The sequence below is a fragment of the Centropristis striata genome, chromosome 15 (assembly GCF_030273125.1).
Source record: "Centropristis striata isolate RG_2023a ecotype Rhode Island chromosome 15, C.striata_1.0, whole genome shotgun sequence".
Lineage (NCBI taxonomy): Eukaryota > Metazoa > Chordata > Actinopteri > Perciformes > Serranidae > Centropristis > Centropristis striata.
Genome location: NC_081531.1, coordinates 9,195,521 through 9,210,295, shown reverse-complemented (window position 1 = coordinate 9,210,295; position 14,775 = coordinate 9,195,521). Strand labels below are relative to the sequence as shown.

Here is a 14,775-nt window from a genome sequence, read left to right as displayed (position 1 = left end):
GGTTTATCCACCTTTTTCCGTCTGATATAAACTGATATGACATAAATACAAACAGAGAGCCAGGGTACACAGGGAGAAAGGTTATCTGAAGACACAGTGGTGAACGATTATCCTCACCACAATGGATTTACACTGTGTGTGGATGTCCATATGCTATTATCAGAGAAAATGGCACTTTCCTCTGTTTTTTTTTAAATTGTGTTCATTGTTCATGGAGAAGGTGTGTACATGTACAAAATGTGTGCTCGCAATTAATATGACAAGACTGATCAGAGTGGCGTATCCAGACTATATCCAGATTGATTTTAAGAAAGTCTGGACATCAAAAATTAGATTAAATTTTTGAAAATCCTATCTGGTTATATTTCTTCCAATACGTCCCCGCCGGAAATCGGATTTGATGACAGACGATGGAGCTGCCACACGTTGCCCCCAGCCTGTTCTAATACTCTGTAGATTGTCTTCAAATGGTTCTTTGCCGATTGCACCACACCTCTCGCTGCACAGCGATAGTTCACTGGTGGAGCCTGGGGACTTCTGTGCTGCTGACACCGCCACCTTTGCAGGCGGTGGCCTTAATGGCTGCGTTGATGAATTTACTCTTTATCAGACAGCAAACGAGAAAACAATTAGCACACCCCCACAGACCCTCCGCCTCACTCCTGGCCAGGACATTTACTAGAGGTTAGGGCTGGGCCATATGGACCAAAAGTCATATCCCGATATATTAAGAATATAAAAAAAATAAAACTCCATAAAGTGCACATCTGAATAAAAACATATCCTTAATAAAAATAGCCTATGAAATAAAATAGGCCAATCTTTTCCTGAAATGAACATATTTATATGAGAAAAGAATAATGAACATTACAAAAGCACTAAATATGACAAACCCTACTAAGGGCAGCATTTATATATAAAGAAAGAAAAAAATCCCTGACCATGGCAGCCTATGTCGAGGTATCCTTGACCAAGATACTGAACCCCAAATTGCTCCTGATGCTGCATTCATCAGTGTGTGAATGAATTCCCAATGGTGGCAGGTGGCACCATTTAAGGTAGCCTCTGCCACCTGTATGAATGTGTGTGAATAAGCGTAGTCTGTAGTGTAAAGTGCTTTGAGTGGTCGAAAGTGACTAGAAAAGTGCTATATAAGTGCAGGTTTTTTTTTACCATTTACCATTATAGTCAAAACCAAAGATGGGGACCAACTGACAAAGCCGACCCTAGTGCCCTGCTGCCAGCATGCTGAAAAACTCATAAGAACACATTCTTATCCAGGTATGCTTGTGCTTTATCAGTGTAAAAATGCTGTTTCCGAACCATCTTAGCTTAACAACGACAGTAATTAAAGAAATAGGCAACATAAGAAAATGCAACCAATTCCCAGCATTAATACATGGTTAAGTGTGCTCCCAATATGACTGATGCATTGGTTTGTTTCTGAATGCAAAGGCAGGAACTGTTTGATGTCCAATATAAGACAGAGAGACTCTTACCTCCACCAGCTTGACAATGTTGACATGGTCCAGTTTTTTAAGGATGGCAATCTCTTGGTAGACCCTCTCCAGGGGTCCTAAGATTTTGGGCTGCTCTCCTTGGGCTGCCTTGGGTCCTCTCGGGGGCGGGCGACCTGCAGACCAATACACAAGCCACACACAACTTCACTAACTGACTCATTTGATTGTGATGAGTCTAGTTATAGTAATAAAATGTGTAAGAATCAAAATGAAGAGAAAGACAGAATAAAATGAAAAGGGGTTCATACCCGCTCTCCCTGTGCTATCTGCTGTTATAAATTATAAATGAATTTTTATTTAGGTTTTGATAATATTGTTGTGGAAGAGTTAAAAGAAAGTTGTCTAAACTGTTGCCTGGTTTAAGTTTAACACAATCTTGAAACTTCAAGGGAGATAAAAAAATAACAGTGACACCTCTTCAAACCCACCACCTGTCTGCTGGTAGCAAACTCCTTTTACATAAATATTCTTCACTGAATATAGTTACCCCCTGCCTTTGCACACATTGTTCTTTTTTTCTGACAAACCGTGGCGACCCAATTCACAATAAGATTTCTCTACAGAGTGAGAGAAGAACGAATTTCTGCATAAGTTATTGTTTTCTGCATCATCTTATATTACACGCTCGCCCATAAAGTTGGAATAATTTTGTTTTCAGACACAATCCTCTGTTAATATGGTTCCATTTTCATTGTGATATGTTTGGAACAGATTAATAAATAACGTTTTGAGAAGATAAACACTTCATCTGTCAAGAATAAATCACATTGTCACAATCATTTCATGGAAAGAGGTCAAAAATATTCTATTACAACTTTATCGGCGACGTGTAGATTGTTTGGGTGTAAGTTGTGTAAGTGTTGGCAATATTGACCATTAAGATGTCTGCTTTCTCTCCAATATAACTGAACTAGAGGTCAGTTTGCTTGTGGTGCTTAAAGTGTCAAAAACAGTTGAAAGAATCAAAAGTACAACAGCTATTTCAACAAGATATAAGTTTGATTTGAACTTCGTTAAATGCATATTATTATTATTATTATTATTATCATTATATTATTATTAAAAAAACAACAATAACAAGCTGTAGAACTAATTTCCATAGTGTTGGCACAAAGCGTGTCCCAGTTATTGTTGTTGAAATATGACTTATTATTAACATTACATAACATTACATTACATGTCATTTAAGCTTTTGTCCAAAGCGACTTACAATAAGTGCATTCAACCTGAGGGTACGAGCCTTAGACCACAGGAATCAATTAAGTACATAAATTTAAGAGCCAACTGTAATCGCTACAGGAGTGCTTTACATTAAAGAAGAAAAGAAGAAGAGCATTTAAAAAAATTTTTTTTAGGTGACCATGACTTAAACCTCTGAAGTCCTGGAGATTTTGGTTCAAATTTGTCATTTGATATTTGTACTTTTAATTAAGTAAGGGGTCTGAATAATTTTTCCACCACTGCACATGGGTTTATCAAATAGGCACAAATTAAAAAAAAAGTGTGGTTGTTAAAAGGGTAGAAAAAAGAGATCCTTATTTTAATGACAAACAAGTTGTTTTTATGAAGTTACATAATAATTAGCAGCATTCCTGAGCTCCCTTCAGTTTCTATATGTCGATCATGTTGGAGAGTTTTGTCTTCTTTTGGCCTCTTTCTTTCTACAATTTGTCTGTTGTTGATTTTTTGTCTTTTGGCATTTGCCATCACTGATTTAAAACGTGTTCCTTTTTAGATAATGAATACTTTTGCGATGACTTGAAGCACATGATTTCTCTGCTCCTGAGTTCTGTTTTAAATTTTTTTTTTTAATCTCATGCTGCTTTGAAAAGTCACATATCAATATGATGACTGTCAGACCTCTGAAGTAGCTGACAAAGACTGTCATTCAACCCAATATGACACACACACCTTCGTGGCAGTGTTTGTAATTGTGATTATGCTACTTCCTAGTTAACATCCTCTGTAAACACTTGTACAGACAGTGACAGTGTGTGATTGTGTTCAGGAGAACAGGACAGGACTCACGTGGAAAGCCACACTGCTTCATTAACTTCTTCTTGGACACCACCTTCATGGCCTAGGAGAGTGGAAAATGAGTTTGGTCACAGTGTGTTCACATGTAGAAACCTAAAGAATCATTAATCAATCAATAATAAAAAACCTTATCCAAAATGAAAAAACTACAACTGAAAGCAGGTGAACCTATGAATAAAATAAAGTCTTCTCTCAGATGTACATGAAAACAGAACAGCACAACGTTACACCTTGAAGATTTAACGAGACACATCAATGCTGATACGATCCTCACATGTGCCTTTATCAAAGCCAGAAAGATGAAAGTTTTAAAGTCAATGGATTTATTATCTGTGTTATTATACTTTGTTAAAGGTCACGAGTATCTGCCTCTGAGGCAACTGAATCTTTCATGGAAAAGAGCATTTAAAAAGGACAACTCTTTGTGTGTGTGTGTGTGTGTGTGTGTGAGGGAGAGAGAGATAAAGACAGAGCGGGGACGACTTGTCTTGTTACAAGGAATTGGTTATGCAAAAGCAGAAGAGAGACATTGAATAACATTCAGTGCATGTCAGACATGTGGTTTCACAATGTCTAGTGTCTACGATTTCATCACCACAAGCTGCTGCATTGGGGCGACACAATGACAATGGGTGCAATTCGGGACAGGAGAGTTTGGGGAGCCACAGTACAGGTGTGTTCGCACCAAATGCAAAGATAATTTTCACGGCATTTATCACGCAACTTTGATTGTGGGATTGTTTTTTTTCCTTCTTTTTTCTAAAATTTACTTGTGCAAGATGCACTGATGCATCATCAACCATGGCCTAAATAACCACTATCACTTGCTGAGTTCCAATACCCATGCTTCCCGTACTTACTATACTTAGTTTGAGTATGCAGGGTGTTCCGATTGCGGCGAAAAGAAGTGTACCTAAAGGACCCGGATGTTGCCCTCATAACGGTCAAAACGCTGAGTGTGGAACGATGTACACTATACGCACTCAACGGCCGCCATCTTGTCTACGTAGCGAAAGAGGCGGAGCCAGGCAGCTCGAAAAAAATGTTTGTAATGGCGGCCAACGACGCCGGCGCATTCTCCAAATTTGCTGCATTAATGGAGCTATATTACCGGATTGTAGAAGAAAAGATTAAACAACAGAATAATAAACAGGATAATTTTTTCGCCGTTCAAATCTGGAAGTTTTTTGTGGGTGACGAGCCGCGGCGGCTGTCGCGAGCGTCATTTCCGGTAAGTGCACCACGGAGTATTAGATTTGGAACAACACTCACCTGCTGAAATCTGCGTACTTAGTAAGTGCGGATAGTGTACTGCGTTTAAGTGTACTCATGGAAGTATGGGGATTGTAACACAGCAACTGTTTTACACCTGCTGTGGAAGTCCCAGATATCTTCGAAAACTAAACGCTGTCGTGTCTGGCTTCATAACATCATGTGGAGGTGCACTCAGCTCAGTGAATTTCACCGCTTCTCGACCAATCTGTGTCTGCATGACTGCTGGTCCAGCGTCACTACAGCAGTATGAAAATGAAATTCACTGATTTTGCTGTGATTTAATTGCAATAAATAAATCAAAAGTATGCAGAAATAACTAAAACATGATGCCAATGTGTAAAAAGTCTGAATTCATGCTTTGTCAGGTCTGTTTGCAAGATGACAAGCAAACAGCTTTTAAAATGCTTGTTTTCTGAACAGAGTTTGGATCGATCAGGGCTATGTAGCTTTCCTTACACAGCGTCACATGAATTACACGTATCATATATATAGTATATACACGTATCACGGTGAAATCTTTCAATTTGCAGCACTCGCAGAAATCCTGTTGCATGTAATCATGCTGTGAGAAAAAGTTGCTTAATGTCTGGTGGGGTTATTACTTTGCGTCTATAGCATGCTGGTGACACAATTATCCAAGTTAAATTGTCATATATTGTGATTTATGGCCTCTTACTGACATCCGTTCTCAAGTATACCATTTCTGAGTCTTTCGTTTTGATAGCCAAAACTAACATTCCAGTTAATGCTAACATGAATTAGCAGCAGCTTCTCTCAGTCAGGTTGAGGTGTAGAGAGGCTGTAGTCAGTGATCAGATCCCTCTCCTCCTCCACAGTCCAGATATGGTCTGCTCCCCGTATCGGAAACAAGATGGCAACACAAGATGTAAGGCTGACCGCGATGCTTCCAACAGGCCACAAACCAACGGGTGATGTCATGGTCACTACGTCCATTATTTATATACAGTGTATGGCTTCATCAAAATGATGAGTATTTATTTGATTTTATAGACTACAATGAATAGAAACCTGGGTTTAGTCCAATTTTTGGGACAAACAGGACAGGACAACTGCTTGTAAATACAGTTTTGCATTTTTCAGGGGAAGTCTGGTCGCTCTATATGGAGCTTTAGTACATTATTATTACTTTATTATGGCTATGACTGTGCAGAAACCAGGTTTGGAAAGAAAGCAGATCTTCCCCTGTACGCATTTTCCATGATGTGCTGTCTGTGTGTGTGTGTGTGTGTGTGTGTGTGTGTGTGTGTGTGTGTGTGTGTGTGTGGGAGGATGGTTAATGACTCAGCTACAGAGTCATCAAACAGTTAAAAATTGCTTTTGGGTTGTAAAGTTCATGTCGCTGTATTCGGACAAGGACATTATTTATAGCAGAGATCATTACAGAATCTGGGATTGATGGTGGAGCTCCAGTAACCAGCTGTCATTTCAAAAGCTAAATTCTGACTGTAGGTAGGTGTCAGTGCGTCATCACAGTTTTACTCACAGTTTATATATTGCCCAAACATGAAATTGGGGATGACTATATTCTGCAGTTTGGCAATAACTATGGAAACACGTTTTAAAAAGGTAATTGGAGTTCAGATAAAGACCTTCTCTTTGTGTGCTGAGGAGGTACTGAGTGGTACAGTATGTGCTGTTGACAGTAGGAACTTTATTTTGTAGGAGGTGGAACATGAAAAGGTTTAAGCATGATGCCAGTCATCACATTGTTCTCTCACTGTGCCTTTGTGCCTTTTCTGAGTTCTTCAGCACTCTAATCTGCAGACAAACAAGTCTTTGCAAGTAAACAAGACTTCTGCACTCAAGTTTGCTAAGAGATGAAAATCGAAATTGGTACACCCAAGAAATAAAGGCTGAGTGAGCTGACCTTTACCGAGTGTTGACATCAAGGCCGGATTAACATCCACAGGGGCCAAAATAAAAGGTCGTGTGTCAATTAGTTTGCTGTACTTTAAATAAACAAAGCTTTAAATAAAGAAGGCAATTGTTCCATCACTCCTTGTAATATTTAAATTGGACCAGCTGTAAAAAATAAAAATGCAGAAAAGGCCTTGCTTTGTTTTGTGGGTGTATTTTGATATTAACCTCTGGGTCAAATACATTCATAATTCAATCACTGCTTCACAATAAAAGCCACTCTGTGTTTGCCACTTGAACACTTGTAATGTGCTAGCAGTAGGACGCTTTGGGATTGCATTTGCATCAACTTTAAAAAAGGTCTGACAGCTGTAGAAGAGCAAACAGTAATAGTGTGTTCAGACTTAAGGTGACAAAGCTACTGGCTACAAGTAAGTTTCAATAGAAACAAACAAACTGATACCAAGTGTGACTTTTTTTTTTAAGCATTACAATGATTTTGTGAAGCATCAACCAATCACATACAGTATTGTTCAATATAATAGCAGTCCAATGTGGCTAACCAGATTAATCCAGGTTTTAGTATATTTTTTATTGCTGCATGGCAAACAAGGTACCAATAAGTGCAGTAGATTCTCAGAAAACCAACAAGACCCAGCATTCGTGATATGCGAACCTGGTCTCACAGGAATCCATGAAATAGCCACGGATTCGTTTCACTCAAAATCCGTGGAATAGCCACGGAAGCACTCAAATTTCCGTGAAACTGACACGGATTACGCTACAATGCAAGTTAATGACAGTCATATCTCGTGGCTATTCAATGGATATTTTTTCCTATTGGTTTGTGTCCAAGTCACGTGACTTTCAAGGTTCTGGTAGTCAGAACAAAAAACATGGCGGACAGTTCTCTCATTTTTAGTGAAAAAAAAAAAATCAATATTTTGACTTAGTTTCTGCATAAAAATGGATTTTGATCACATTTCTAGCGAGAAAAATATATGTTTTATTTTCTAAATATTCACTCAGTGAATGTACATAATCACTTTGTATGTTGGAATAGCCACGGGATATGACATTGTAGCGAAATCCGTGTCAGTTTCACGGAAATTTGAGTGATTCCGTAGCTATTTCATGAATTCCTATGAGACCAAGTTGGATATGCATGCTCTGAAGGTTGTGCAATTAGTAGAAAGGGGTGTGTATAATATTTGAATGATTATAACTTTAAGAACCTTAGGAATTTAGTTCATATTTAGCTTTATTGGTTAATATTACCAATTGTGAAAGTGAATGCAATTGATTTACCTTTTACTCCACATAGGACATCAGGGGCAAAAAATACATTTTGTACAAACATGCATGATGACATATGGACATTTCTTTTTTAAATTCTGGATATATTTTATATTATTATTTTTGTCCCAGAATTCTGCTTCCCTGCACAGCTGCTGTGTACATATGTGATTGTGTTGGTTATGGCACCTCCAGACTTCTCCTGGAGGTGAATTTGCGAGACAGGCACTTAATAAATAAATGAAACAGAAGCAGAAGAGGCTGCGCTTCTGCATCTTAGAGCAATATGCTCATAATTAGCTCTTCAAATGCATCGCTCAACCAATTGAAAAATCAGTTGAGTGAATGTTGCACGGATTCATTTTACTTAAGCCCCCTGAGGCTGAAAAACAGCTTGCATCACGACTGGATACCTGCCAATCAAATTGTGTTCATGGTAATTATACAACACAGGACGCCATGACAAGCACATGCAGGATTCAAAGACCATTAATGAAATGCGGATGTGTTGGACAATAACACCTGGTGGCTGCCAACACTCACATGGACATGATTTTGTGTTAAAACAGAACACTGGTAAGAATTAGTCTTCAAATGATTTGATATTTATTCCCAGATTGTCAAGTCAAAAATTATGCCCTTTCCATTCATCTCAAATGTTAGGACCACTGCTTTATCTACATAAATATCACAAAAAAATATATATATTTTCAAGCCCCTGGGTATCTGGTACATACAGTTGAAGTACTGGAGTATCCTGTTCAGATATGATCTTTCCTGTGTCTGCTATGTGTGCGCGAGATGGAATTTGTGCATACTGTAAGTGGGAAATATCCAATCAGTTTTGTGTGAAAGCCACTCAGATTGCCAGGAAATAGAATCAGCCTTCCATGCCATCATTACTCATCTCCTCCTCTTCTCCTGATTCCTGTCATTGTTATTTCAGATGTGCCTGCCATTTGAGCCAGACCGCAATAACCCACAGTCTGTCCCGGAAGGTAACATTTACTATCAGTGTCAACAATCAGCATCAAATGATAGAACACTTCCAAACAAAGCTGAAACGGAGACGAAAACAAGAGAACTATAGCAGACACATGCACAGGAAACAGGTAGATTAATGCACCTATGTATACACAGAAACACTGGAAACAGATGGGACGGATAAAGGAGGTGGAGAAAATGAGCTGCACTGGACATATTTTAATCAGAATTTTTCATTTTGTTGGTTTCAGACTGGGTGCTTGTGACAAAAGGAAAATCTGAGGCTCCATCTGCACCTCTCATACTGCAAGACTGTCTGCAAAAAATATGCTTATATTCTTCTAATATGTTCCTTTTAAAAGGGAATCGTTTTAGTCTTTTTGAAGGGCAATTTTTTTCGTGCAGTGTGGGTAGAGCTAGATATGCTGTATGCAGCGTGCTCTAGCTGTAGAGTGGGGGTCTGAGTGGTGATGGTGGGTGTACAAAGCAGAGCACTTTAGTCCACATGTAGCGCAGATTTTAACCAAATTTCTTGAAAATCTGCAAAAGAAAATGTTAATAAACAATAGAAACCACCATGGGTCACAGTGGAACTGAAAACCACCAACAGATACAATTTACCTGCTATAAGAACACATTGATTTTAAGTTACAAGGATTTATCATTCTACAATACATGGTCTTATGTAGTAGAAATAGGGTGTTTATCTATGAGTGTGAAATGAATAGCGTGAAAATGCCTGCATTCTCTGTAGTTGTGAGTGTCACTGGGTGGTATAAATGGTCATTTTTTATAAGAAAAATAGCTTAATCTTGATCATTTTTATCAATAGAGGGAGCTACATAACACACATTATACAACATTATGGGAAAGACAAAGACTGGGGGTGGTGTTTCTAGTGTTAACATGCGTTTCCATCCACTACTGTTATGTGAATATTTCTGTAGGAGTTGGACACATCCAGAAAAACAGTTGCAGCTAATTATGTACTCAGACCAGATGCAAAGCTAATTTCTGCATCACATTTCTTTGCAAACTTGACTGAGGGATCATATCTGTGTTCATTTACATTACTTGTGTAAGACGCACCAGCGTGAATGACGATGTTATTTCTTTCAGGCATCAACCATGACATGAAATAATCACTATTGCTGCTTTGTATTTGCTGGTAAAGTTTGAGATATGTTGGAAAAAAACGTGTTTACGTTCATAATATCACCTGGAGGTGCACACAGCTCTGTGAATTTGGATGATGGGATTGGATTACAGTGCTATTTCAGCAGTATGATCTCAAAATAAACATATTTTAGCAATTTAATTGCAATAAATTTGTCTAAAATATTCTAAAAATAACTCCATCATAATGCCTATGGTGGAAAAAGTCTAAATTCATGCTTTTTTCAGGTATTTCTGAATAGAGTTCGGCTTGATGCATGGCTTTGTGTATGTTCATGCCGCGTTAAAAATTCACTTAGCGCCTGGTGTGAACACGCCAGTCAGTCAACATTAAACCTTTATTAAACCATGTGTAAAATAAGAGCAGTTCCTCTTTCAGGCTAGGGAAAGATTATAATTTCAGTTAATGTTAATTAAGTGTGTGACTCATGCTTCAAGTTGACCTTTTCTAATACTAAAACAAGACCATGATCTTTCTCAACCTAATCTTAACCAGGTGCCGTGTTGTTGAAACACAACTACTAAAAAGATAAAATAGTTTGCAACAAGCAAATATTGAAGGAAAATGTTGATAAAAAATGTGATCTGGGCAGCATTATGTCTCTTACAAAACATATTCACACCTGCCAATTTGTTGATACGGACATCCTTTCTGGGAGCCAGGGTTGCAGCTCTGCAGGTTGACATTATTTGAAGCTGCATGTCATTATTCTTCCAGGGTAAAGTGTGCATTAGCACTCCCTCATTAAAATAATATCATGCATGTTACAGGGCTCGTCTGTGTCCTTACATAAACTCCTGTTGTTTACCATTCTGCATCAGCCCATTTACAAGCTGCTGTTTAATACTGGGTTGTGTTTGGCTCCGAGCTCTTACTGGCTCCAGTTCAAAAGTACATCTTAAACCCATCCAGGGTTGGCAGCTTAACTCGACATCACTCATCCAAACACTTTTTATTGTTGTTACTGTACAGGGCGGCTTAGTTGTGTGCAAACATAAAACAGCTTACATTTGGAGGGGCCCAGAGCTTTTAAGGGAACAAATCACCTTGATGAAAACACCTAAAATGACCTCATCTCAGTGTGCCGGCTCGTACCAGGATTCTCCCTTGAGAACTGACCTCAGAGCAGCTACCCCAGCACACAAAACAGCAGCTTTGGAGATAGATAATGAAGTCATGGATGCACTTTAAGTGGAACCGGAAGCCACTTTCATTTTCAAGTTTCTTCCAAGGAAACTGATGCAATCTGAGGGGATGGATCTCGCAGCTAAGTAACAAGGTGGGGGGAAAAAAATCAATAGCACTAGTGAGATTCTGTAAAGCTCTTCAGTCCAGACAATAGAGGCTGAGAGGCTGTGCAGCACAGGGGCACTTCAGTTGGTAATCAGAGAGAAGTCTCTAAAATGTAAAATGATCGACTTACATAATGTTTGTCATCATCCTCATTGTAGGCGAGTTTGACGACACCGTAGGAGCCCTGAAACACAACAACAAAAACATTAATTTCCATATGTAGACATATAGCAACACATGAGAACACTACACCGATGAGAATTCAACAATATAACCATGGATTGTGGTTCGGCTTCACATTAAACCAACAAAACGGATTCCTAAAGCATCACTTAGAGAACAGACGGCAGCCTTATACTGACAGAATGTTTTGAAGCCAGCACAGTTTCCATTCAAAAACAACATTTTTATTCTTTGGCAGCACAGAATGGCTCCTCCTACACACATACACACACACACACACACACACACACACACACACACACAGTACCCCAGGTTGTGTGCGTTTACCATCATTTCTTTCCTCGCATGGGTTCTTAAGTGCAAAAAACTGCTTGAGAATCTGATCAAACACATAAAAAATGTAATAAAGCAAGTTATATCACCTTTGATGTCTGGTACAGCCAAATTTACCAGCTGGCTGATGGTAAATGAGTCAGGATTTATTGGTACAGAGAAGAAATTGGTCTTATGGACAAAAAAAAAAAAATCAATTTGTGGGTTTAGTCAACACACACAAGAGTGTGAATTCTAGTTAAGTTATGTAACAAAGTTTTTCAAATGTCACAAATCAAAAGCACTCATATTTCCTCTGTAGATTGTTCTCCAGAATGTTAACGCCAAACATTCACTATGTTTCCTAATAGAGATTGCTTGATGTTTATTCAATTGAACATTTGAAAATATAACTAACAGTCTGATGCTCATCTTCCTCTCTCTTTGCTGTTAATAGGCCCTTTGAATGTTATGTCATACTGATCAAAAACACTGCCTTTTGCATGTGTCTGGCTGGCCTTGTTTTGTTAAATGATGAGCACTTCACTCTTTTCAATTTGCCAGTTTTTCAATTTCCGTCTCTGTTGCTGCCACAGTGAATTCCCTGATGTGTTAACCACAAAAGTGTTTATCTCCAAGCGTCACTTTTTGAAATGCAAAACTTGAGTCGAACTGGAGTGCTGTCAGATTTAGTAATGCTGCAGCTTACTGTCTTCCCTAAAGTTTGAAATGGTGTAGCATTCGACATTGGTTCTATTGCACTTCAAATTCTGCGGAATATAAGACCTTTGGAAGATAGCACCCTGGGAACATAGGAAATAGATCCCAAGAACATAGGACCATTGGAAACATAGGACCATTGGAAACATAGGACCATTGGAAACATAGGACCATTGGAAACATAGGACCTTGGAAACATAAAGCCCTGGGAACATAGGACCTTGGAAACATAAAGCCCTGGGAACATAGGACCTTGGAAACATAAAGCCCTGGGAACATAGGACCTTTGGAAGATAGGATCCTCGAAAAATAGGACCTTTGGAAAATAGGATCCCAAGAACATCAGACCTTGGGAACATAGGACCTTGGAAACATAAGGCCCTGGGAACATAGGACCTTTGGAAGATAGGATCCCAAGAACATAGGACCTTGGGAAGATAGGATCCTGGAAATATAGGACCTTTGGAAGATAGGATCCCAAGAACATAGGACCTTGGGAACATAGGACCTTTGGAAGATAGAATCCAAAGAACATAGGATGTAGGGAACATAGGACCTTTGGAAGATAGGATCCTTGAAAAATAGGACCTTTGGAAGGTAGGATCCCAAGATCATAGGGCTTTGGGAATATAGTACCTTTGGAAGATGGGATCCTGAAAACATAAGACAATGGGAACATAGAACCTTTGGAAGTTAGGATCCTGGGAACATAGGACCTTTGGATGATAGAGCCCTAAGAACATAGGACCCCAGGAACATAAGACCTTTGTAGGATAGGATCCTGGGAAAATAAGTGCATGGGAACATAGGACCCTGGGAGCATAGGACCATGGAAACATAAGACCTGAGGAACATAGGAGCCCAGGAACATAAAATCCTGGAAACAAAAGCTCCTAGGAGAGCATATATGTAGAACTGGGGAACAAAGGACGCTTGGTTCAGTTCCCATTATGTGCATTATAGATTTTGGGACATAGGACCCTGAGAACAAGAATGCCTGCCCAAAATAAACCATCCAGTCTACAGCATGTATTTTATAATCTTATTACTATTACAGTTTACCAGAAAAAAAGTAAGAAGTACAAAGTAAGACAACTTGCAACTTTCAGTGTGTACATGCTGTGAATGTTCTCACTTAACAGATAAATTGAGCAAAGGTTGAATCTTCTCCAAGCTGCTGCTATTCTCCCAAACCACTTTAAATTGAGCAAATGGCAGAAACTTAAAAAAACCCAACATGACAAACTCACCTTTCCAATCTCACTCTTCAGCTTGTACTGGTTCAACTGGATACAGTCCTGTGAGGGGGAGAGAGAAAAGATGGGCACATGAGAAGCTAAATCATCACCATAAACATGACAGAACGAATCCTTTCATCATCTGAAGCAAAGAAAAACAGGGCCGTCTTTGGTACAGGAACAACACGTTCCTGCTGTGTGTGTATATGTGTTGAGAGTCATTTATTTCAGAGATGTAGGTAACGATGCAGTCTGTAGTTTCTGTTTACTGTCTGCAAATCCATTAGAGTGCTACTGCTTAAATGGCTGATTTGCAGTTCCATAGCAACCGCTGCTACAGCAGAGAGTCAGCCGGGGGCACGTCTGAGGAAAGCAGACCACAGCAGGACAGAAAGGGAGAAGGGGGTGGTGGGGAGCATTTCACGGGGGTTTGCTAAAGCAGGGGGTGCACAGACAGCAAAGTCAATGAGCAGAAAGTGAGCAGTGCTATAAGTGTGAAAAAAAGGAGATGGGGCTGTGGAGAAAATGGATTGAAACTCATTACAGTTGGAGGGAGGCGATGGCTTAGTGTGTGTGAGCCCAACTGGTGCCTGAGGCTGGATACTGGGACGTGTTTACAGGATGAGAGGAGGTAGGAGCACACAGATGTAACGAAACACACAAATGTAGCAGAACTGAAAGTAGCGCACGGCATAGGGCAGGACTTCACTCGCCACCAGGCAAGGTATTTTAGAAAACATGACATTATATAGTGGGTTACATAATACCCTTGTTATGTAGCTCGCACTGAGCATGGTGCTGCAGGAGATGTGAGGATTGTGCATTGGAGGGTTATACACTGTAGGGCACGATGGTGAGAAGT

At 39.4% G+C, this 14,775-nt stretch overlaps 1 protein-coding gene across 2 annotated transcripts in view; it reads right to left on the bottom strand.

Moving 5' to 3' along the window:
• camkk1a (calcium/calmodulin-dependent protein kinase kinase 1, alpha a) overlaps positions 1-14,775 on the bottom strand; it is a 93,610-nt gene that overhangs the window by 35,559 nt on the left and 43,276 nt on the right. For both annotated transcript variants that reach the window (XM_059351140.1, XM_059351141.1), the window contains exons 3-6: positions 13,926-13,973; positions 11,591-11,644; positions 3,549-3,600; positions 1,500-1,633 (exon numbers count right to left, since the gene is read on the bottom strand). In XM_059351140.1, the coding sequence (XP_059207123.1) occupies positions 1,500-1,633; positions 3,549-3,600; positions 11,591-11,644; positions 13,926-13,973 (288 nt within the window). The remainder of the gene's footprint in view (positions 1-1,499; positions 1,634-3,548; positions 3,601-11,590; positions 11,645-13,925; positions 13,974-14,775) is intronic.